This window comes from Mus musculus, chromosome 9, assembly GCF_000001635.26.
Source record: "Mus musculus strain C57BL/6J chromosome 9, GRCm38.p6 C57BL/6J".
NCBI classification, from domain to species: domain Eukaryota; kingdom Metazoa; phylum Chordata; class Mammalia; order Rodentia; family Muridae; genus Mus; species Mus musculus.
In genome coordinates, this window is record NC_000075.6 from 20,236,221 (window position 1) to 20,261,185 (window position 24,965).

Here is a 24,965-nt window from a genome sequence, read left to right on the forward strand (position 1 = left end):
GTTGAAACTAAAAATGGACCATGTTAAAACCCTATTTCTGAAGACAACACACACTAGCTACAGGATATAGAGAAATCAATTTCAAACTGATGGGGCATGATCCTCACTAGTACTATTAAAGCTACCCAGTAGTGAGGAAGCTTCCCAGTCAGTTTGAAATTGAATATGTGTGTGTGTGTGTGTGTGTGTAATTATAATTATATATGGTCATATTGCATCTTATTATACTTATGAAGTTCTCACACAATAAATAAAATTAAAGGGGACCACAAGAGGTATGCAAACAAGCTGTATGAAATGTACAGATAAATGACAATATGGTCTCCAAGTCGGAGCAGGTGGATGTGAGGGGTACTAGCAAAGAAGGATATATAAAAGCAAAGTTTTTACAAAAACATTATCCTAAAATTTATTTCTTTTGAATATTAACTTGTAATTTAAAGTATTTAAAACATTCCATTTTTTTTACATTATTCTATTTTTGAAGATTATAATTACATCATTTCTAGTTTCCTCCCTATAAATTTTGCCATATATCACTCATTGAATGTTTTTATCACATTCAAATTAATGGCATGCAACATACAGATATTTTTAAAGAATGAATAAAATGTAGAGATACACTGAATAATAACTAGAGTTTATCCTGAGAAAAGAAAGAGCCATGAATTTTCAGTTAAGTGGTTTTTTTTTCTTACTTTTTAAAAAATTCTAATATTAAAACTCTCTGAGAGAATATAATATTGTAAACTAATTTGTGTAATTAGGAGCTCTGGGCATTCTATCTCCAAGGTCATAAAAGAGTCAATAATTACTCCAGGCCATCAAACTTTCAATGTCAAGGTTGAAGTACAGTTGGGGGTACTAAAGTTCATTCTTCACTAGTGGATGAATGCATCAGGGGATTATTTCAGTATTTATTTACATCAAGCCTTTGAAAGGAACCAGAACCTTACATGGAACAAGACAAAGGAGTTACTTTGGATCTTGGTCATGACCCAGCAAAGAATAAGCTTAAATAAGTAAGTGCTGAAAGGGGTGGATAATAGAGAAAGAGCCCTTGGAAATATTGATATCTCCTCATAAGAGAAAACTTGATGAGAGGAAACTGTCCTATAAATTTTCTTCAATGATGATTTGTTAATTTATGCTATGTATTGTATTAAAGTGGGCTGATTATTAATTGAATTTTATTTCATTCCCCATGGACTGTATTTGTGAAAGACATCTCAGACACCAAAAGTAAAAGTAAAGGCTCTTTTTAAAGCCATCTTACAATATTATGAATATGAGAGAAAAAAAGAGGAAGTTGAACAACCACAGTATCATGTTTATTTCCGATAGTCATCCTATGAGTCCCTCAAAATTGTTTCATAAGAAATTCTGTTATTATGAAGTTGAGGAAGCATAGAAAGTAAAGGAGAGCAACAGTGGCATCTGAAACGATTGCTAAAGGATTTTGAGCTCTGGACTCTGGTCAGTGCATCCCACATAGCTTATTTCTCTTTATTTACCTAATAACCTCCACTTTGTCAATTACCAGTTTGTTTTCTAGAAAACAGAAAGTACAGCCTTTATATCAGTTTTACATGAGAGAATTGAACCCAAAAATGTAGTAATATGTGTTTGAAGTGGATCACCTAATTATTGACATGGGACTTTTTTTCAGAAGGGTCTTGCTTAGTTATTCCCAATAATAACCTCATATGTGTTTCATTTCTTGTAAATACAAAAATTTCATGTTTTCCCTTTTGGAATTCCTCATACACCACAGTGGGAGACATTAACTACTTCCACAAAAAGAATGATAGCCATGTATCACAGGCAAAGAACACAAAGAAATAGTAACATAGTAATTCAAGGCAGATTTTCCCTGGCCTCCAGGATAGCCTTGAAATTGTCCATATCTTCCTCCATTCAAAAGATATCCCATTGTATCATAACATCATATCAGATTACCATTATATTCTATTCAGAAGGCTAGATAGTATTATAATACATGTTTTAGATGGATATGCCAACATAACCTCTAAAATTCAAAACTAATAAAAAAACAAAACATGCTTCAGATGGGCTAAGAAACAATACCAAAATGTAATCCCTGTAAGTGTATATACAAGTAAGATTGTACAGGCTGAGCAGATTGTACTTATAAATTTAGGAGAGAGAGAGAGAGAGAGAGAGAGAGAGAGAGAGAGAGAGAGAGAGAGAGAGAGAGAAGGGAACAGGAGAGGGAGAGGGAGAGAGAGGGAGGGAGAGAGATAGAGGGGAGGGAGAGGGAGAATAGGCTGTGAATTTGAAAAGGAACAAGAAGGGGTATGTGAGAGGGCCTATAAAGAGATAGGAGGGGTAAAATGATGTAATTACATTGTAATCTGAAGACTTAAAGAAAATGAAAGAATATTAATCTAAAACACTTGGGCTTTCATGTATTTAGCATATAACTTTGATGATACATTACATGTACTACTGCCTAGTTCACATCCTGCAAGCAGTAATGCTGATAAATTCTATTTTATACTGTTCTAAAAGGCAATAACTAAGAAAAAAAAACTTTTGCAATTGATGAAAAAAACTGAAAAACTTTATTCCATCAGACCAAGAAATGATTTAATTTTAAATTTATCTTTATTTATTATTTCTATAATGCTTGGAAGCTGATAATATTTCTAAGACTTGATGTATTTATATGGAACAATTTATATGTGACAATTCCTAGTAAGTACAACTGCATTGAAAAGCAAGAGAAAATGGGAAAATCAAGTGTGTGACTAGTTATTGGCAAAATATTTATATATTGTGAAGAATAAAAATAGGGTGAGACTAAACTTCATAAAATTCAAATAAAATACCTCGCAACCCAAAATATTATTTTCCATTTATGTGATGAAACTTTCACTTTTCCTTTATATATGAGCAATCTTTAAAAAAATTTAAGACAATAATTATATATATTTCCTTTTCATTTCCCCAAGCTAATACTATGTCTAACACAAAAGATGTTTCAAAAATAACAGGTCAACATTAAATAGAGCCTTTATTGGCTTACAAACATTGTTCATAATCAGTATGACTTCAAAACATTAGGCACTTCTTTTCTATATTTTCATCTCCTAAAAATATCCACATAAGAATAGAAGCAAGAATTTTAATCTTATCATTGAAGGCATTATAACACTCGTATATTCAAAGTTCATGACATGGATTTTGACAGGCATAAGAACCTTTAACAGGCAGAAAAATAGATAGGTGAACTTTACTACTTGGTCTAAGACATATTTTAGAATATCTTATCAGACTGAGCACTGATGCCTTTAAAAATCATGTCCATCAAAACTCTTATTTCCTACTTATGGGGCAAAATAGTTTAGCCAATATGAAAATAAGTATAAAGGTTCTTTAAATAACTAACAATAGATTTATCATATAATTCAACTATATCACTAACAGATATTTACCCAAAGCACTCCAAATCATGACATCAGATAGACACATATCAGTTTTGGTTATTATTCACAATAGGAAAGTTATGGAAGCAGCCTAAGTACCCAGCAGAGGAATAGATAAAGAAAATCTGGTATGTGTATGATTAATTTTTTCAGCAATAACATAACAAGACTGTGTTATTTGGAAGAGAATAAAACGCAACTAGAGATCATATTAAGCAAATTATGCCAGTCTCAGAAAAATATAATTTTTTCAATAAAAAATTTAAGGCATGTTCAGTTTTACCAGTAATTACCAACATTTGTAATTCCTTGCATTTCTTGCCCCTAGATTTTATATGTGTATAAAATCAAGTACATGCACACAATATGAAATCAGTACTGAAACTATATAAGAAAAAACAGGACAAATGAGGGTGGGAAATGGGTGAAAAGTGTTCAATATACAGTGTATACTCACAACAAATATCTCAGGTATCATAAAATCTTATACAGTAATATCTTCGATGATATTTTAAGTTTATATTATCATGTTAATAGAATTCTGAAAGTAAGATAAACACACTGGTGATATTTTCCTATCTTTAGGGGCTACCCAGCCATATTGTGCAGATGGGCAATATTCTTTAGTATAAACACATGGAGGTAGACTTACAGATAAACTAAACATTGAGCCCCATACACTACAAGTTCAAATACATGGGACTAAATTACTTACATCCTGACTTCTATCTGGTCTTCTAAAGTAAAATAGAAATATCCTTCCTCATGAAAGATGGAATTTCTTAGTGAGTTACCAAAGCACAATTATTACTAAATAGATTTTAGGCATAACATCTATATAGAATAAGATATGTAAGTACCCACTATTGAGATTTTGAGGAGTAACAAACGTTTGTAATACTGGAATCAAACATCTATTGTTGGTTGTATTATATTAAGAGAAAGTCTCAAAACTTTTTATTGAAATTTTTATTTTCATAAACTTTAATCTAGTTATAGTTGTCATCCCCCCTCCTCCCAGATTCTTCCAACCTAACTACCCACCCAACTCTACAGTTTCTCTCTCTTTGGAATGCTAACATGACAACAGTGAATCATAAACAAAACAAAACAAAAACAGAATAGAAAGAAAAGGAAAGATGGAAGGGAGGAAGGGAGGGAGGGAGGGAGGGAGGAAGGAAGGAAGGAAGGAAGGAAGGAAGGAAGGAAGGAAGGAAGGAAGGAAGAAAGGAAGGAAGGAAGGAAGGAAAAGAAACATACACAAAACACATAAAAACAGTAAACCAGAAACCATAATATACAGGCAAATCTCAATAAAACAAAAGAATAAAAAATTTTGGAAGGAGGCTAAGGAGAATGCTCAGTGTGAGAACCTGAGTTTGAATATCCAAGACCCGTGTAAACTGGTGGAAATGGTAGCATTTGCCTGTAACTGGAGTTCTGGGGGTAGGGTTAGAAACAAGAAAATTTCATGTAATTGCTATAGAAGTTGTTGTTGTTGATGTTGTTTTAATCTTTTTTAACTAATTAATTTATTTACTTTACATCCAATCTTAGCTTCCCCTCCCTCCTGTCCCCACAGAGCCTCCCTCTCACCTCATCTTCCCACCATATTCCCAACATCCGTTTCTCCTCAGAAAATGCTCAGTAAAATGAAGACCTCACATGGGTATCAGCCAACCTTGGCCTGTCAAAGTTGCAGTAGGACTAGGTGCATCTTCTCATATTGTGGCTATTCAGGGCAGCCCAGTTAGGGTAAGGGGCCCATAAATGGGCAGCAGAGTCAGATACAGCCACTGCTCCTGCTGTTAGGAGTCCTACATGAAGACCAAGCTGTACAATTGTTGCCTATGTGCCAAGGACCTAGGTCTTGCAGTATATTGACTTTATTGTGTTTAGGTATGAGTCTTGTTTCCCACATATCTCCAAGACTTATCATAAAAGGTGATTGATTTTGTCAAATGTTTTTATTCTCTCAGTTTGTTTATAGGGTGGAATATATTTATGATTTTTCATATGTCATACTAGCCCTGCTTCTCTGGTATTAAGTCTACTTGATTATGGTGGAGGATATTTTTGATGTGTCCTTGAATTCAATTTGCAAATATTTTATTGAATATTTTTGCATCAATGTTTATAAGGGAGTTTGGTCTGCAATTCTCTTTTGTGGTTGACTCTGTGTATGGTTTAGATATCAGAATGACTCTGGCTTCATAAAATGAACGTGGCAGTATTCCTTCTATTTCTATCTTGTGGACTCGCTTGAGTAATTTTGGTATTATCTCTTCTTTGAAAGTCTGCCTAAATTCTACACTAAAACCATCTGGCCACAGGCTTTTTTGGTTCAGAGATTTAAAAAAAAAAATTTAAAAAAAATAATAAAATATATATAGAGAGAGATTTTATTAGATATTTTATTTACATTTCAAATGCTATCCCGAAAGTTCCCTATACCCTCCCCCTGCCCTGCTCCCCTACGCACCCACTCTCACTTCTTGGCCCTTGGCGTTCCCCTGTACTGGGGCATATAAAGTTTGCAAGACCTAAGGGCTTCTCTTCCCAATGATGGCCAACTAGACCATCATTGGTTCAGAGATTTTTAATGACTGCTTGTATTTTCTTAGGGATTATAAGACTATTTAAAATGTTTAACTGATCCTGATTTAATGTTGGTAAGTGGTACTTTTCAAGAAAATAATCAAAATCATTCACGTTTTCCAATTTTTTTGGATTATATTTTTATTGGATATTTTATATATTTACATTTCAAATGTTAGCCTCTTTCCTGGTTTCCCCTCCAGAATCCCCCTATCCTATCCTCCCTTCCCCCGCTTCTATGAGGGTGAACACCCACCCACTCCCAACTCCCCACCATGACATTCCCCTACCCTGGGACATCAAGCCTTCCCAGGACCAAGGGCTTCTCCCCCTATTGATGTTCTACAAGGTCATCCACTGCTACATATGTGACTGGAGCAATGGGAACCTCCATGTGAACTCTTTGACTATACCATTCCTGGGCATATACCCAAAGGATTACATATCTTTGAAGTAAGACATATTCTTTGGATTTTCTCTATGTTGGTTGTTATGTCCCTGTTTAATTTCTGATTTTGTTGACTTGTTTTTACTTTTGTTTTTTTGTTGTTGTTGTTGTTGTTGATGGTGGTGGTGGCAGTTGGGTTTTGTTTTGTTTTCTTTGTTGTTTTGTTTTGGTTTGTTTGTTTGTTTGTTTGTTTGTTTAATTTTAATGTCTATTACAATGTTAAGTAGTTTATTTGTCACAGAACAAACTCCAAGGAACTACAAGGTAACATTCCTCTTTCATACATTGCTCTGTGTCTTGTTTGTTTGGTTGGTTGTTTGTTTGGTTGTTTGTTTGTTTGGTTGGTTGGTTGGTTGGTTGGTTGGTTGGTTGGTTGGTATGGTTGGTATGGTTTGGTTTGGTTTTTGGTTTGGTCTGGTTTTTGGTTTTTGGTTGTTGGTTTTTGGTTTTTTTTCCCTCTGCATTTTAGTTAGTTTGGATAAGAATTTCTCTATATTGATGATTTTCTCAAAGAGCCAGCTCGTGGTTTTTTTGGTTGGTTGGGTTTTGTTTTGTTTTGTTTTGTTGGTTTTTTGTTTGTTTTTGTTTTGTTTTTGCTGTGAGGTGGTTTTTTTGTTTTTTGGGTTTTGTTTTGTTTTGCTTTCTTTTGTTTTGTTTTTTTGATGCTTTGTAGTGTTCTCTTTTTTTTTCTTTTTTATTAGGTATTTTCCTCATTTACATATCCAATGCTATCCCAAAAGTCCCCCATACCCACCCACCCCACTCACCTACCCACCCACTCCCGCTTTTTGGCCCTGGCGTTCCCCTGTACTGGGGCATATAAAGTTTGCAAGTCCAACGGGCCTCTCTTTTCAGTGATGGCCAACTAGGCCATCTTTTGATACATATGCAGCTAGAGTCCAGAGCTCCGGGGTACTGGTTAGTTCATAATGTTGTTCCACCTATAGGGTTGCAGATCCCTTTAGCTCCTTGGGTACTTTCTCTAGCTCTCCATTGGGGGCTCTGAGATTTCTCCAATAGCAGACTGTGAGCATTCACTTCTGTGTTTGCTAGGCCCCGGCATAGTCTCACAAGAGACAGCTCTATCTGGGTCCTTTCAGCAAAATCTTGCTAGTGTATGCAATGGTGTCAACATTTGGAAGCTGATTATGGGATGGATCCCCGGATAAGGCAATCACTAGATGGTCCATCCTTTCATCACAGCACCAAATTTTGTCTCTGTAACTTGTTGCATGGGTGTTTTGTTCCAAATTCTAAGAAGGGGCAAAGTGTCCACACTTTGGTCTTCGTTCTTCTTGAGTTTGCTGAGTTTAATAAATTGTATCTTATATCTTGTGTATCCTAAGTTTCTGGACTAATATCCACTTATCAGTGAGTACATATTGTGTGAGTTTCTTTGTGATTGGGTTACCTCACTCAGGATGATGCCCTCCAGGTCCATCCATTTGGCTAGGAATTTCATAAATTCATTCTTTTTAATAGCTGAGTAGTACTCCATTGTGTAAATGTACCACATTTTCTGTATCCATTCCTCTGTTGAGGAACATCTGGGATTTCCAGCTTCTGGCTATTATAAATAAGGCTGCTACTAACATGGTGGAGCATGTGTCCTTCTTACTGGATAGGACGTCTTCTGAATATATGCCCAGGAGAGGTATTGCGGGATCCTCCAGTAGTACTATGTCCAATTTACTGAGGAACCGCCAGACTGCTTTCCAGAGTGGTTGTACAAGCTTGCAATCCCAACAACAATGGAGGAGTGTTCCTCTTTCTCCACATCCTCGCCATCATCTGCTGTCACCTGAATTTTTGATCTTAGCCATTCTGACTAGTGTGAGGTGGACTCTCAGGGTTGTTTTGATTTGCATTTCCCAGATGATTAAGGATGTTGAACATTTTTTCAAGTGCTTCTCTGCCATTCGGTATTCCTCAGGTGAGAATTCTTTGTTCAGCTCTGAGCCCCATTTTTTAATGGGGTTATTTGACTTTCTGGAGTCCACCTTCTTGAGTTCTTTATATATATTGGATATTAGTCCCCTATCTGATTTGGGATAAGTAAAGATCCTTTCCCAATCTGTTGGTAGTCTTTCTGTATAATTGACGGTGTCTTTTGCCTTGCAAAAATTTGCAACTTTATGAGGTCCCATTTATCGATTCTCGATCTTACAGCATAAGCCATTGCTGTTCTATTCAGGAATTTTCCCCCTGTACCCATATCTTCGAGGCTATTCCCTACTTTCTTCTATATAAGTTTCAGTGTCTCTGGTTTTATGTGGAGTTCCTTAATTCACTTACATTTGACCTTAGTACAAGGAGATAGAAATGGATCAATTCGCATTCTTCTACATGATAACAGCCAGTTGTGCCAGCACCATTTGTTGAAAATGCTGTCTTTTTTTCCACTGGATGGTTTTAGCTCCCTTGTCAAAGATCAAGTGACCATAGCTGTGGGTTCATTTCTGGGTCTTCAATTCTATTCCATTGGTCTACCTGTCTGTTGCTATACCAGTACCATGCAGTTTTTTTTTCTTCCACAATTGCTCTGTAGTACAGCTTTTGGTCAGGCATGGTGATTCCACCAGACATTCTTTTATTGTTGAGAAGAGTTTTTGCTATCCTAGACGAATTTGCAAGTTGCCCTTTCTAATTCGTTGAAGAATTGAGTTGGAATTTTGATGGGGATTGCATTGAATCTGTAGATTGCTTTTGGCAAGATAGTCATTTTTACTCTATTGATCCTGCCAATCCATGAGCATGGGAGATCTTTCCATCTTCTGAGATCTTTAATTTCTTTCTTTAGAGACTTGAAGTTCTTATCATACTGTACTTTCACTTCCTTAGTTAGAGTCACGCCAAGGTATTTTATATTATTTGTGACTATTGAGAAGGGTGTTGTTTCCCTAATTTCTTTCTCATCCTGTTTATCCTTTGTGTACAGAAAGGCCATTGACTTGCTTGAGTTAATGTTATATCCAGCTACTTCACTGAAGCTGTTTATCAGGCTTAGGAGTTCTTTGGTGGAATTTTTAAGGTCACTTATATATACTATCATATCATCTGCAAAAAGTGATATTTTGACTTCATCTTTTCCAATTTGTATCCCCTTGATCTCCTTTTGTTGTCTAATTGTTCTGGCTAGGACTTCAAGTACAATGTTGAATAGGTAGGGAGAGAGTGGACAGCCTTGTCTAGTCCCTGATTTTAGTGGGATTGCTTCCAGCTTCTCACCATTTACTTTGATGTTGGCTACTGGTTTGCTGTAGATTGCTTTTATCATGGTTAGGTATGGGCCTTAAATTCCTGATCTTTCCAAGACTTTTATCATGAATGGGTGTTGGATCTTGTCAAATGCTTTCTCTCGTCTAAGTAGATGATCATGTGGTTTTTGTCTTTGAGTATGTTTATATAATGGATTACATTGATGGATTTCCATATATTAAAGCATTCCTACATCCCTAGAATGAAACCTACTTGGTCAGGATGGATGATTGTTTTAATGTGTTCTTGGATTTGGTTAGCAAGAGTTTTATTGAGTATTTTTGCATCAATATTCATAAGGGATATTGGTTGAAGTTCTCTATCTTTGTTGGGTCTTTTTGTGGTTTAGGTATCAGAGTAATTGTGGCTTCATAGAATGAGTTGGGTAGACTACCTTCTGTTTCTATTTTGTGGAATAGTTTGTGAAGAACTGGGATTAGATCTTCTTTGAAGGTCTGATAGAACTCTGCACTAAACCCATCTGGTCCTGGGCTTTTTTTTTTTTTTGTTTGTTTGGGAAAGTATTAATGACTGCTTCTATTTCTTTAGGGGATATAGGACTGTTTAGATCATTAACCTGATCTTGATTTAACTTTGGTACCTGGTATCTGTCTAGAAACTTGTCCATTTCATCCAGGTTCTCTAGTTTTGTTGAGTATAGCCTTTTGTAGAAGGATCTGATGGTGTTTTGGATTTCTTCAGGATCTGTTGTTATGTCTCCCTTTTCATTTCTGATTTTGTTAATTAGGATGCTTTCCCTGTGGCCTCTAGTGAGTGTGGCTAAGGTTTTATCTATTTTGTTGATTCTCTCAAAGAATCAGCTCCTCAATTGGTTGATTCTTTGATAGTTCTTCTTGTTTCCACTTGGTTGCTTTCGCCCCCCGAGTTTGATTATTTCCTGCCGTCTACTCCTCTTGGGTGAATTTGCTTCCTTTTGTTCTAGAGCTTTTAGGTGTGTTGTCAAGCTGCTAATGTGTGCTCTCTCTAGTTTATTTTTGGAGGCACTCAGAGCTATGAGTTTTCCTCTTAGAAATGCTTTCATTGTGTCTCATAAGTTTGGGTATGTTGTGGCTTCATTTTCATTAAACTCTAAAAAGTCCTTAATTTCTTTCTTTATTCCTTCCTTGACCAAGGTATCATTGAGAAGAGTATTGTTCAGTTTCCACGTGAATGTTGGCTTTCTATTATTTATTTTCTTATTGAAGATCAGCCTTAGTCCATGGTGATCTGATAGGTTGCATGGACAATTTCAATATTTTTGTATATGTTGAGGCTTGTTTTGTGACCAATTATGTGGTCAATTTTGGAGAAGGTACCATGCGGTGCTGAGAAGAAGATATAACCTTTTGTTTTAGGATAAAATGTTCTGTAGATATCTGTTAAGTCCATTTGTTTCATCACTTCTGTTAGTTTCACTGTGTTCCTGTATAGTTTCTGTTTCCATGATCTGTCCATTAGTGAAAGTGGTGTGTTGAAGTCTCCCACTATTATTGTGTGAGGTTCAATGGGTGCTTTGAGCTTTACTAAAGTTTCTTTAATGAATGTGCCTGCCCTTGTATTTGGAGCATAGATATTCAGAATTGATAGTTCCTCTTGGAGGATTTTACCTTTGATGAGTATGTAGTGCCCCTCCTTGTCTTTTTTGATGACTTTGGGTTGGAAGTTGATTTTATTAGATATTAGAATGGCTACTCCAGCTTGTTTCTTCATACCATTTACTTGGAAAATTGTTTTCCAGCCTTTCATTCTGAGGTAGTGTCTATCTTTTTCTCTGAGATGAGATTCCTGTAAAAAGCAAAATGTTGGGTCTTGTTTGTGTAGCCAGTTTGTTAATCTATGTCTTTTTATTGGGGAGTTGAGTCCATTGATATTAAGAGATATTAAGGAAAAGTAATGGTTGCTTCCTGTTATTTTTGTTGTTCAAGTTGGCGTTCTGTTCTTGTGGCTGTCTTTCTTTTAGGTTTGTTGAGGAATTACCTTCTTATTTTTTCTATGGCATGGTTTCTGTCCTTGTATTGTTTTTTGTTTTTTCTCTCTGTTATTATCCTTTGAAGGGCTGGATTCATGGAAAAATAGTGTGTGAATTTGGTTTTTTCATGGAATACTTTGGTTTCTCCATCTATGGTAATTGAGAGTTTGGCTGGGTATAGTAGCCTGGGATGGAATTTGTGTTTTCTTAGTGTCTGTCCAGGCTCTTCTGGATTTCATAGTCTCTGTCGAAAAATCTGGTGTAATTCTGATAGGCTTGCCTTTATATGTTACTTGACCTTTTTCCCTTACTGCTTTTTGTATTCTATCTTTATTTAATGCATTTGTTGTTCCGATTATTATGTGTCAGGAGGAATTTCTTTTCTGGTCCAGTCTATCTGGAGTTCTGTAAGCTTCTTGTATGTTCATGGACATCTCTTCCTTTAGATTTGGGAAGTTTTCTTCTATAATTTTGTTGAAGATATTTGCTGGTACTTTGAGTTGAAAGTCTTCATTCTCATCTACTCCTATTATCCGTAGGTTTGGTCTTCTCATTGTGTCCTGGATTTCCTGGATGTTTTGAGTTAGGATCTTTTTGCATTTTCCATTTTCTTTGATTGTTGTGCCGATGTTCTCTATGGAATCCTCTGCACCTGAGATTCTCTCTTCCATCTCTGTATTCTGTTGCTGATGCTTGCATCTATGGTTCCAGATTTCTTTCCTAGGGTTTCTATCTCCAGTGTTGCCTCACTTTGGGTTTTCTTTATTGTGTCTACTTTCCTTTCTAGGTCTTGGATGGTTTATTCAATTCCATCACCTGTTTGGTTGTGTTTTCCTGCAATTCTTTAAGGGATTTTTGTGCTTCCTCTTTAATGTCTTCTACCTGTTTAGCAGTGTTCTCCTGTATTTCTTTAAGTGAGTTATTAAAGTCCTTCTTGAAGTCCTCTACCATCATCTTGAGATATGCTTTTAAATCTGGGTCTAGCTTTTTGGGTGTGTCGGGGTGCCCTGGACTGGGCAAAGTGGGAGTGCTGGGTTCTGATGATGGTGAGTTGTCTTGGTTTCTGTTAGTAAGATTCTTACGTTTACCTTTCACCATCTGGTAATCTCTGGAGTTAGTTGTTATAGTTTTCTCTGTTTAGAGATTGTTCCTCTGGTGATTCTGTTACCCTCTATCAGCAGTCCTGGGAGACTAGATCTCTCCTCTGAGTTTCAGTGGTCAGAGCAGTCTCTGCTGGCAAGCTCTCCTCTTACAGGGAAGGTGCACAGATATCTGGCGTTTGGACCTCCTCCTGGCCTAAGATGAAGGTCCAAAACAGGACCTTTCTCAGAAGCTGTGTTGCTTTGGCCTGTCCCAGAAGCTGTTAGCTTCTCGTGTTCTCTTTTTTATTAGTTATTTTATTTATTTACTTTTCAAATGTCATCCCCGTCCCAGTTTCCCCTCCACAGCCCCCTATCCCATTCCCACTCCCCCTTGCTTCTATGAGAGTGCTCACCCACCCACCCACTCCTGCCTCACTGCTCTAGCATTTTCCTATACTTGAGCAGCTATCCTCCACAGGACCAAGGGTGTCCCCTCCCATTGATGCCAGATAAGGCCATCCTCTGCTACATATGCAGCTGGAGCCACGTGTCCCTCTGTGTGTACACTTTGTTTGGCAATTTAGTCCCTGAGTGCTCTGGAAAGTCTGGTTGATATTGTTCTTCCTATGGAGTTGAAAACCCCTTCAGCTCCTTCAGAACTTCCACTAACTCTTTCATTTGGGGTTCTGTTCTCTTTGTTTCTAATTTATTGATTTTAGCCAATATTTTAAATTTTGGTGCCATCTACTCCTCTTAGATATGTTTACTTCTTTTTTAGAGCTTATATGTGTTCTGTCAAGTCACTAGTATGAGATCCCACTAATTTTTTCTTTTTCAAATAATTTAGGGTTTTTTTTTTCACCTTAGAACCTGATCACATCTCGCTTCCTCCTCTCCTCCCATTCCAACCTTGACAAATCCCTTCCCCCATTGCCACCTCCCCTTCTCCTCAGAAAAATGGAGGCATGGCTTGGGTACCACGCTACCCTGGGATATCTAGTGACAGCAGGACTAGGGAATCCTCTCTCATTGAGGCCCAACCAGGATGTCCAGATAGGGGAAAGTAGAATCAATGGAAGGAATGAAGACAGAGATATTCCCCACTCCAGTTGTTAGCTGACCCACATGAAAACCAAGCTGCACATTTGCTACAAATATCTAGGACCAGCTCCCATATACTCCCTGGTTGGTAGCCCAGGCTATGCAAACCCCCATAGCACCAGGTTATTTGACTCAATAGGTCTTCTTGTGGTATCCTTGACCCCTCTAGCTTATTCACTTCTATCCCTAACTCTTCCACAAGACACCTGAACTCCACCTGTTTGGCTGTGGCTCTCTGCATCTGACTCTACCTGCTGCTGGATGAAGCTTCTCAAGAGACAGTTATACTAGGTTCCTCTCTTAAAGCATAGAAGAATATCACTAATAGTGTCAGAGGTTGGTTCTCTCATGTGGGGTGGGTCTCAGGTTGGGGTAGTTGTTCCCTCAGTCACAGTTCCATCTTTATACCTGCATGTCTTATAGGCAAGGCAAATTTTGGAATGAAGGTTTTGTGTGTGAACTGATCTCCTGCTCCCTAATCTGGAGTCCTTCATGGCTACAAGAGGTGGCTACTTCAGTCTTCTGTATCTCCCTCTAGTAGGATTCTCAGCTAGCATCACCTACCTCAACTCCCTGTATCCTCCCTCATCCTATGTCTTCAGCTAGCTACAAGAGATGCCCCCCACCAATTTCCATTCACTCCTAGCCCACTCCCTGCCCTATCTCCCCACACCTGATCATAATCCCCATTCCCCTCTTTACCCCCTCTCCTACCCAGTCCCCTTGCTTTATCTACCTCTGGTGGATAGACTTAGATTCCTCTTTTGAGTAAGATTCATGCATTCTCTCTTGGGACAACCTCACTACCCAATTTCTTTAGGTCTGTGGATTGTAACATTGTTGATCCTACGCTGTATGGCTAATATCCACTTATAAGTGAATATATACCATGTGTGTCTTTCTGACACTGGATTACCTCACTCAGGAAGATACCCTGAGTTCCATCCATGTACCTGCAAAATTCATGTTGTTTAACTGGATGTTTGCATGTAAAAGATACAAATAGATACATAATTATCAACCTGCACAAACTCAAGTCCAAATGGATCAAAGCCATCAACATAAAACATAATACACTAAATCTAATAAAAGAGAAAGTAGGAAATAGCCTTAAATCTATCAATACAGGAGGCAATTTCCTGAACACAACACTAATTCCTCAGGCTCTGAGATCAATAATTGATAAATGGGACCTCATGAAACTGAAAAGCTTCTGTAAGATAAAGGCTGCCATAAGATTGGGAAACAAATGAAAATAAGCACCAAAAAAAAAAAACAAATAACTCAATTTAAAAATGGGGTACAAAGTTAAACAGAATTCTCAACACAGGAATCTCAAATGGCTGAGCAACACTTAAAGAAATATTCAACATTCTTAGTCATCAGGGAAATGCAAATCAAAAGATCCTTAGATTCCATCTTCTACCTGTCAGAATAGCTAAGATCAAAAACTCAAGTGATAGCAGATGTTGGTGAGAATGTGGTGCAAGGAAAACACTCCTCCATTGCTGGTAGAAGTGCAAGCTTGTACAACCACTTTGGAAATCATTTTGGCAGTTTCTGAAAACAAGTGGGGATTGTTCTACCCAAAAGATGGCCCACTATACCACAAGGACCCTTGTTCAACTATGTTCAAAGCAGCTTTATTTGTAATAGCCAGAAACTATAACAACTTAAATGTCCCTCATCTGAAGAATGGGTAAAGAAAATGTGGTATATCTCCACATTGGAATACTAGCCACTTATTAAAAATAAAGACTAATATCTTTATGCAGTCAATTTGTGCAATGAGCTTTCCTCTTAGCAGTGCTTTCATTGTGATCCATAATATTGGGTATATTGTGCATTCATTTTCATTGAATTCTAGAAGGTCTTCGATTTCTTTCTTCATTTCTTCCTTCAACCAATAGTAACAGAGTAGAGAGATGTTCAGTTTCTATGGGATTGTAGGCTTTCTGTTGTTTCAGTTATTGTGAAATACAGCTTAATCAATGGTGCTCTGATAAAATTCAGGAGGTTACTTCAGGGTTTTTTTGTGTCTGCTGAGACTTGCTTTGTGTCCAAGTATATGGTCAAAATTGAAGAAGGTTTCATGAGGTGCTGAGGATAAAGTATATTCTTTTCTTTTTGGGTGGACTATTATATGTAGATATCTTTTAGGTCCATTTGATTCAAACCTCAGTCAGTTTTATATTTCTGCTTAGTTTCTGTCTGTGTGGCCCATCCATTGGTAAGAGTAGGAGGTTGAAGTCTCCCAATCTTAATGCATGGGGTTCACTATGTGACTTAAGCTTTAGTAAGGTTTCTTTTATAAATATGGATGGTCTTGCAAAAATATTTACAATTAAGACTTTATCTTGGAAGATTTTGCCTTTGATGAGTAGGAAATGTCCTTCCCCATCTCTTTTGATTAATTTTAGTTGAAAATCTATTTTGTCAGATACTACGATGGCTTGCTTCTTGTTTCTGTTTTCTTAGGAAAACTTTTTCCAGTCCTTTATTCTGATGGAATGTCTATCTTTGTTGCTAAGGTGTGTTTCTTGCATGCAGCAGAAAGATGGATCCTGTTTTTTCATCCATTTTGTTAGCCCATGTGTTTTTGTTAGAAAATTGAATCTATGGGTGGTAAGATATATTAATGACAAATGATTTTTTAATTACTGTTCTAAAAATGTGGAAGATGAATTTATGTGTCATCCTTACAGAGTCAATACTAATCTTCTCTGTATCATTCAAATCTTAGTATATATGCTTCCAAAGCAGTCACATTATGAAAATTATTTTAAAAATAAACTATTTAAATATTAACAGAAAATTATAGCCCAAAATTCCAAAAATATTTGTTTGTTGTAAGTCAAGTGAGTAGATCAACATATTGATTATAACAACTAAATTTTGTAGGGGTAATTCCAAGTCTACAAAATTATATTTCTTAAAGATTCATTATTAAATAATCATTATCCTGTATTTGGAAGCAATAAATATTACTCATAGCAGTAAAGAGTTAATATTAATATGTTCTTCTTAAATGTTAAAAAATATCCTAATGTTTGCTTCTCTGACATTAAAGAAGGAATATCAAGAATTTTGCATACTTGTTTCCAAGCATTGTTTGCAAATAGATTGCAAAAAATTCACAATCATGTATATATTTTAAAAATAGTCACAGATGAATACATAAATCAATGATAGTGGTCAACAATAGTCTCTGCAACTTAAAATCAAAATTGTGTTCTTCTAAAAGTTCTGCATATACAAAACCTTGAACAAGTTTAAAACAGATAAACTTGCACAGAAAATGGAAAAGTGGGCACAAAGTCTCATTATGGAAAAAGAAACTATCTGTAATTGATAGCTTCTGGGAGAGAAAAAAAAACCTTTTCTTTAATGGAGTAATGTGGTGACTTGAATATGCTTGGTTCAAGAAGTGGCATTATTAGATGTGATCTTGTTGGAGTAAGTATAGCCTTGGTGGAGAAAATGTGTCACTTTAGTATGGACTTTGAGACCCTTCTCCTAGCTGCCTGGAAGCTAGTCTTCTGCTGTCTGCCTTTGGAACTACATGTAGAACTTTCAACTCCTCCAGTCCCACTTCTTCCTGAATGTTGTGATGCTTCCTGCCATGACAATGGACTAAACCTCAGAATCTGTAAGCAGCCCCAGTTAAGTGTTTTCCTCTATAAGAGTTGTTTTGTTCATAATGTAACTTCACAACAATGGAAACCTTAACTAAGACAAGTAATACTGAATATATCAACCATTCCCATATGCTCCAGAATAATTGGCAAATACAAAAATTACTTTATAATTCTTGTTTTAGTTTGGATTAGTTTTAGTTTTTCTCTTTCTTTTTTATTAGATATTTTCTTCATTTACATTTCAAATGCTATCCCAAAAGTCCCTATACCCTCTCCCCACCCTGCTCCCCGACCCACCCACTCCCGCTTCCTGGTCCTGGCATTCCCCTGTACTGGGGCATATACTCTTTGCAAAACCAAGGGCCTCTCCTCCCAATGATGGCCAATTAGGCCATCTTCTGCTACATATCCAGCTAGAGACACAAGCTCTAGGGGTACTGGTTAGTTCATATTGTTGTTCCACCTATAGGGTTACAGACCGCTTCAGCTCCTTGGGTACTTTCTCTAGCTCCTCCACTGGGGGCCCTGTGTTCCATCCAATAGATGACTGTGAGCATCCACTTCTGTGTTTGCCAGACACTGGCATAGCCTCACAAGAGACAGCTATATGAGTTTTTTATCTTTCTTTATGGTGGCTTTTATTCGCTTGCTTGCTTGCTTACTTGCTTGCTTGCTTAGGTTTTTTACCAAAAGAGTAGGGTGGTTAGGGAGGAGTCAGGGGGAAATGAGGGAAGAGAAATAATATACCAAAATGTATATTTTTTTTATTTTAAAACATAAAAACAATTAAGATGATAAAACATTTTTAGGCAGATGATTTATTATACCTATTTTAAAAGTGAGTGAAAGGACAAAACAGATGGTTCCGCAATTAAGGGCAGTTTTTGCTTTTGTAAAGAAACCTGTTTTGGCTCCCAACACCCACATAATAGTTCAGAAACATCTCTAACTCCCAGTCCAGGTATACACATACAGGCAAAATGCTCACAGATAAAATTAATACATTTAATGGTAATTTAAAATAAGAAAAATGTGCAGAAGTGTTTACATCATTTCCTGTACTTTTTCCATTTACATTTTCCAAACTGAATCATAGTGAGAAACAATGACACAAAGTAGTCTACATAATAGATATGGCATGGGGTTACTGGGAATTAAACATAAGCTTAGAGCTGCCTCAGAAACTCAAGTTCTTAACTATAAATAAGGATTTGATCAGGAAAAAAATGTAGCATTAACAGACCAAAGATGCTAAAATTGGAGGTCAAAAACTTTTATTACTTTTATCCTTTTAAAATTATAATTACATCATTTCTCCCTTCTTTTTATTCCCTTGAAGCCATTGCTCATTTTCAATTTCATGCCTTTTTTTGCATTACTTCTGGACATATATTTCAAAATATCTAAGTATAGGAGAAAAGCCCAGGAGGTCTCAGCAGCCCTACACAAAGAACTACAAACAACTAAGGAATACCAGAAGTGGGAGAAATAATCTTCCTCAGAGAAGAACATGCCATTTGATTACCCAATACTCAATGGTCAGCCCTGAAGGCATACATGCAGGAGGAAATTTTTTGTTAGTTCTTTGAGAACTTTGTACAATGTGTTTTGATCATAACCATGCTCCCTCCTCTGATTCTTCAGAGATCCATTCCTCTTCATCACTCATCCAGCTGTGTGTCCATTCTCCCTCATTAAGACAAATTTGTGCTCCCAAAATATTCTTGAATTCTTCCACTGGAGCATGATAAACTCATCATGTACTACATTTTTAGAGAAAAATTGCCCTTAGTATTCCAATAGCTAAGAATTGTCAATAGCTCCTTAGTTAAGGGTTGAATTTCTGCCCATTTTCTCTATACTAGGATTTGGCATTACTAAGGCTTATACAAGATATACATGTTGTCACAACTGCCGAGAGGTTTATGTGCGACTGTTGCACTATATCCAGAAGGTAATGTGTGTGTCTGTGTGTGTCTGTGTGTGTGTGTGTGTGTGTGTGTGTGTGTGTGTGTGTGTGTGTGTGTGTGACTTCATCCACTTCTTCTAAACCTTACAAACTTTTAACCCCGCACACACTTCCACAATGATCCGTGAACATTTGAGTGAGGTGATACCATATATATGTTTCATTTAGGGTTGACCATACTACAGATTCATATTCCCTGTACCTGGTTCAATTCTAGGTCTCCATGTTGATCATCATCCACTGCAAATAGAAACTTCACTACTGAGGATTGGAAGATGACTTAATCATAAAAAATAATGATAAGTTATAAATTGATTTAATACCATATACATTCATCATAGTAATAGTAGGTTCACTATGGTAGAGGGCTCATGCCAAAGGCACATGTTTAGCATCTATTTGGCAGTTGGTAAGCATTAAGTCTTTTTTTAAAAATCCCCTAGCTATTGTAAATAGACTAACAATGAAAATGATGAACAAATATCTGTGGGGTAGAATGTCCAATAAACAAGGCATATGCAAAGAGGTGGGTCATATGGTAGGTTTATTTTTAGTTTTTTGAGAACTCTCCACACTAATTTTTAAACCAACTGCAATGAGTGACCTTTTTTTACTGCTTTCCCTCCTGCAGTTGTTATCAAGTTATTCTGTTGATCTTTGCCTCTCTGACTGGGGTAAAACTAAACCTCAAAGTTGTTTTGAATTGCATTTTTCTAATTGCTAAGGAGGAAGAACATTTTAAGATATTTCTTAGCCATTTGGGGATGTTTCTGGTCCCAGGCCCGTTTTCTGAGTAAGTCATTTGTGTTTTTATTTGTTTTGAGGTCAGTATATTTGGGGGATATATATTGTGAATAATAACACTCAGTCAGATGTGTATTTGGCAAATATTCATTCCCATTCTATGGGATTCTTTTTCACATGGTTGAGTATTTCTTTAGCTGTGTAGTTTTTCATTTCAAGAAGTACTATTTGTCAATTGTTGACATTAGTTCTTTGTCAAATGGAGTCCTAGTCAAGAAGTCCTTTCCTATTCCTATATCACTGCCTATTCAACTTCATTTTTTCCACTTAGGTCTTCCATCATTTTGGAGTTAGTTGGTGTGGAAGGTCATAGATACAATTCTATCTTCATCTACATTCTTCTTCATGTAGACATCCAGTTTTCCCAGCACCATTTGTTAAAGGTGCTTTATTTCCAGCATATAACTTTAGGGTCCTTGTAAACATTATGTGGCTAAAGTTATATATGCTCATGTTTGAGTCTTTGATTTTGTTACATTGGACTACATGTCTGTTTTTAAGCCAGTACCATATTGTTTGTATTACAATAGATTTGTAGTATTTCTTAAGATCTGTAATTGAACTCCTTCTAGCACTGTTTTTTCCCTCAGTAATATTTTTGGCTTGCTTGTGATTTTTAAGGTATAATATTAATTTTAGGATTTTTTTTCTGTCTCTGCAAAAGAATAGATGAAGGATTTGATTGGGATTGCATGGGATCTGTAAATAGCTTTTGGTAAAATGAACATTTCCATAGTATTAATTAAACCAATTCAAGAGCTTGAACTATATTTCCATTTTCTAGTGTATTTCCCTACTTTCAGGAGTTTTCATTGTAGAGGTACATGTCTTCCTTGGTTAGATTCTTCCTGCTTAGTTTACTCTCTAAACTAAGGGGGGGGTGTCTTTTTCTCTGTGTGTTTGTTGTTGCTGTATAGAATAGCTATTGATTAGTGAAAGTTGATTCTATTGTCTACCACACTGCTAAATTTGTTTGTTTCTAGATGCTTTTTGTTGGAGGTTTTGAGATTTCTAATATGTAATATCATGTTATCTGAAAAAAGGGAGTAGTTTGATTTATTTTCCTAGTATCTATTTGGTGTTCTTTTGCTTCAGCTATCATTTCAAGCACAATGCAGAGAAGTGGGGATGATTGTGAGTCCTTTCTAATTCCTGACATCAATGGGATTGCTTCATGTTTTTATATATTTAGGATGATGTTGACCGTGATTCATATATAGCTTTGATTATGTTGAGCTGTGTTCCCTTCATTCTCTTGGACCCTTATAATGAAAGCATAATAAAGATTAGATTTATCACATGATTTTTCTGCATCTATTTAGATGATAGTATGATTTTTGTTTTTAAAACTATTTATCTGACTTATTGAACACATGTGTTGAAGATCCCTGCATCTTCTAGATAAAGCCAACTGGATCATGGTGAATAAGCTATTTTCATGTGTGTTGATATTCTATTTGTAAGTATTTTACTGAGCATTTTTAAACCTATGTTGACCAGGTTTATTGCTCTTTAGTTTTCCTTTTTGGTGAGCCTTTACCTTGTGTTGCTTTTTTGGATTCATAGAAAGAGTTCAGAAGTGTTTCTTCTTTCTATATTTTTAAAAATAATTTAAGATTTGCCTCTCTGCTATAAACATCTGGTAGAAATTAGTTGTCAATCTATCTGGCCCTGGACAGTTTCAGCTAGAAATATTTTTATTGCTATTTCAACTTCCTAATTTATGATGAATATGTTTAGTTTGATTCATTCTTCTGGGCTTCATTTTAGTGATTTGATGAATCTATAACTCATTCATTTCTTTTTTCTTATACATAGTTTAGATTTAAAGTAAATTCTTTTAAATTACTTATTTTTATTTAGTTATATTCCAGTCATTGCTCCTCCCTCTCAGTCCTCCCTCCCACAGTTCTTCATCCCATTCCTCCTCCCCCTTGCCTGCAAGAGGGTCCTCTCCTACCACCAGGTCTCCTCCTTCCCTGGGGCCTCAAGCCTCTAGAGAATTAAGCGCATCTTCTCCCACTGAGTCCAGACCAGGCAGACCTCTGCTACATATGTGCCTGGGGCCTCGGACCTGCCCGAGTATGCTCCTGGTTGGTGGCTCAATCTCTGAGAGCTCCCTGGGGGCTGAGCTAGTTAAAACTGCTGATCTTCCTTTGGGGTCACTCTCCCCTTCAGATCCTTCAATCCTTCAACCATAGGGATTCCCAACTTCCATACAGTGGTTGGGTGTATCTGCATCTGTCTCAGTCAGCTGCTAGTAGGGTCTCTCAGAGGACAGCCATGCCAGGCTCAAGTCTGTAAGCACATCATAGCATCAGTAATAGTGACCCCCTGCCATTAGATGAATCCCAAGATGAGCTGGTCAATAGACAGCCTTTACTTCAGTCTCTTCTCTGTTCTTATCCCTGAAGTTCTTTTAGACAGGAACACTTTTGGGTCATAAATTTTGACTGCACTTGGTAACCCCATCCCTCCAGTTGAAACCCTGTCTATTGGAGGTGGACTCTTCAAGTTCTTTCTACCCACTGTTGGGCATTTTGGTTAAGTTCATCGCCATTGTATCCTGAGAGTCTCTCACCGCCCAGATTTCTGGGAATTTCTAGAAGGTCTCCCTGTCTCCCACCCCCAGAAGCTGCATATTTCCATTCATTCTCATGTCCTCTGGGTTTCTCTCCTGTTCCCCTCAAATACCATGTGGTCTTTATCACTATTGTCTGGTAATACAGTTTGAAGTCAGGGATGGTGATTTCCCCCAGAAGGTTTTCTTACTTAATCTAGTAGAAAATGTGAAGTGTTCCCTTCTAACACTTATGTTCACTATCTAAAAGAACCACAGTAAATTATGATACAAAATAATAGAGTTTAGAGAATTGGTGTTTTCATAAAGTAGCTACCTATGACTTGAGAAAAATATGCTATATTCTATTTTTATTGTTTTTTTTTTTTTTTGCTGCAGTAGTAATGATTTTTAAAAGTGAAAAGATATTATTTCCTTCTCAGTGTCATAAAAAAAAGATTGCTTTATTTTTGTCATGATCCTAAACATCTGATTTCTCATGTTCTGGGTTTTAGCACTCTGTTAAGTTTACTTCCTTACTAGTATACTTATATAAAAGGAGATTACAGCATGGAAACCAATATGTAGAATTGTAGATTGGTCTTGTCCTGAGGCTGGAAGCTATGGACCTCAAGTGAGAACATTTTACTTGTAATAAGTTGGACTTAAAAGATAAATTGTTTTCCTTTTTTAATTATTTCTTTTACTTCTGAAAACATAATATAATTACACATTATGTCATATACTTTTCCAATAAATTTTGTATCTCTAAAGGTGTCCAAACAACACAGAAGCACAAAATCTACCAGTTGTCTCACAGTTCCATCTCATGAGCCTCTCAGAGAATGTAGAACTACAGCCTTTCCTACTTGTGCTGTTTTTATCCTTCTACATGGTCACAGTGCTTGGAAATCTGCTCATCATTCTGGCCGTGTGCTCTGACTTCCACCTCCATACCCCCATGTATTTCTTTCTCTCCAACCTTTCCTGGTCTGACATTTGTTTGATCTCCACTATAGTCCCAAGGATGATTTGGGATATTGGAACTCAAAGCAGAGTCATCTCCTATGTGAGCTGCCTAACACAGATGTCCATGTTTATAGTTTTTGGATGTATGGATAGTATGCTTCTGACTGTAATGGCCTATGATAGGTTTGTAGCCATCTGTCACCCTCTGCATTACAAAATCATTATGAATCCTAACCTCTGTGCATTCTTACTTTTAGCATCTGTTTTGGCCAGTCTTGTGGACTCTCAGGTGCACAATTTGATTGTACTGCAATTTACATATTTCAATGACATGGAAATCTCTAACTTCTTTTGTGACCCTTCACAACTTCTTAATCATAACTGTTCTGAAATGTTCACCAAAAACATAGTTATACATTTTATTGGTGTCTTTTTTGGTTTATTTTCAACCACAGGAATTATTTTCTCATACTATAAAATTATTTCTTCCATCCTGAGAATTCCAACAAAAGATGGAAAGTATAAAGCCTTTTCCACCTGTGGGTCTCACCTGTCAGTTGTTTGCTTATTTTATGGAACATCCATTGGAGTATACATTGGTTCAACTGCATCGAATTCCCCTAAAAACTGTGCAATTGCTTCACTGATGTACACAGTGGTCACACCTATGCTTAATCCCTTCATCTACAGCCTGAGGAACAGGGACATTAAAACTGCTCTTTGGCAGCTGCAGAGAAGAGCAATGTAATTTTATAACACCTTCTATCATTTTTGAGTTTGAGTTCTTAACCCAACAATTTATCCATGAAATTATAACTTCTTTGTTATTGTGGCTTTCATTCCACTCCACCAATACCTAAATGCATATTCCTTTAGTTTGTCTTTAATTAAATTGAATGAGAATACCTACTGATGAATTAATAAATAACATTCAACTTCACCATCCCTCAGATAAAACAATACTCCATTTCATCTCAACCACATTGTCAGGGATTATGGAAACAAATACAAACTATAATAGAGATATGCACAAAAGAGAACATTTATACATCACCATGGAAATTTAAACTACTCCTGTAACTATTGAAGATATGGACCTTCCCCAGGAAAACTAAAAGTT

At 36.6% G+C, this 24,965-nt stretch overlaps 1 protein-coding gene and 1 pseudogene across 1 annotated transcript; one reads left to right on the forward strand and one right to left on the reverse strand.

Annotated features, from left to right (window-relative positions):
- The first annotated feature begins 941 nt into the window (after positions 1-941).
- Olfr872 (olfactory receptor 872) lies at positions 942-24,693 on the forward strand. Its single transcript, NM_146560.2, has 2 exons — positions 942-1,022; positions 23,651-24,693. Exons 1-2 carry the CDS (start codon positions 994-996, stop codon positions 24,591-24,593), a joined length of 972 nt encoding a protein of 323 aa, NP_666771.2. The 5' UTR covers positions 942-993; the 3' UTR covers positions 24,594-24,693.
- On the reverse strand, positions 16,573-16,668 carry Gm25425 (annotated as a pseudogene).
- Positions 24,694-24,965: the final 272 nt, after the last annotated feature.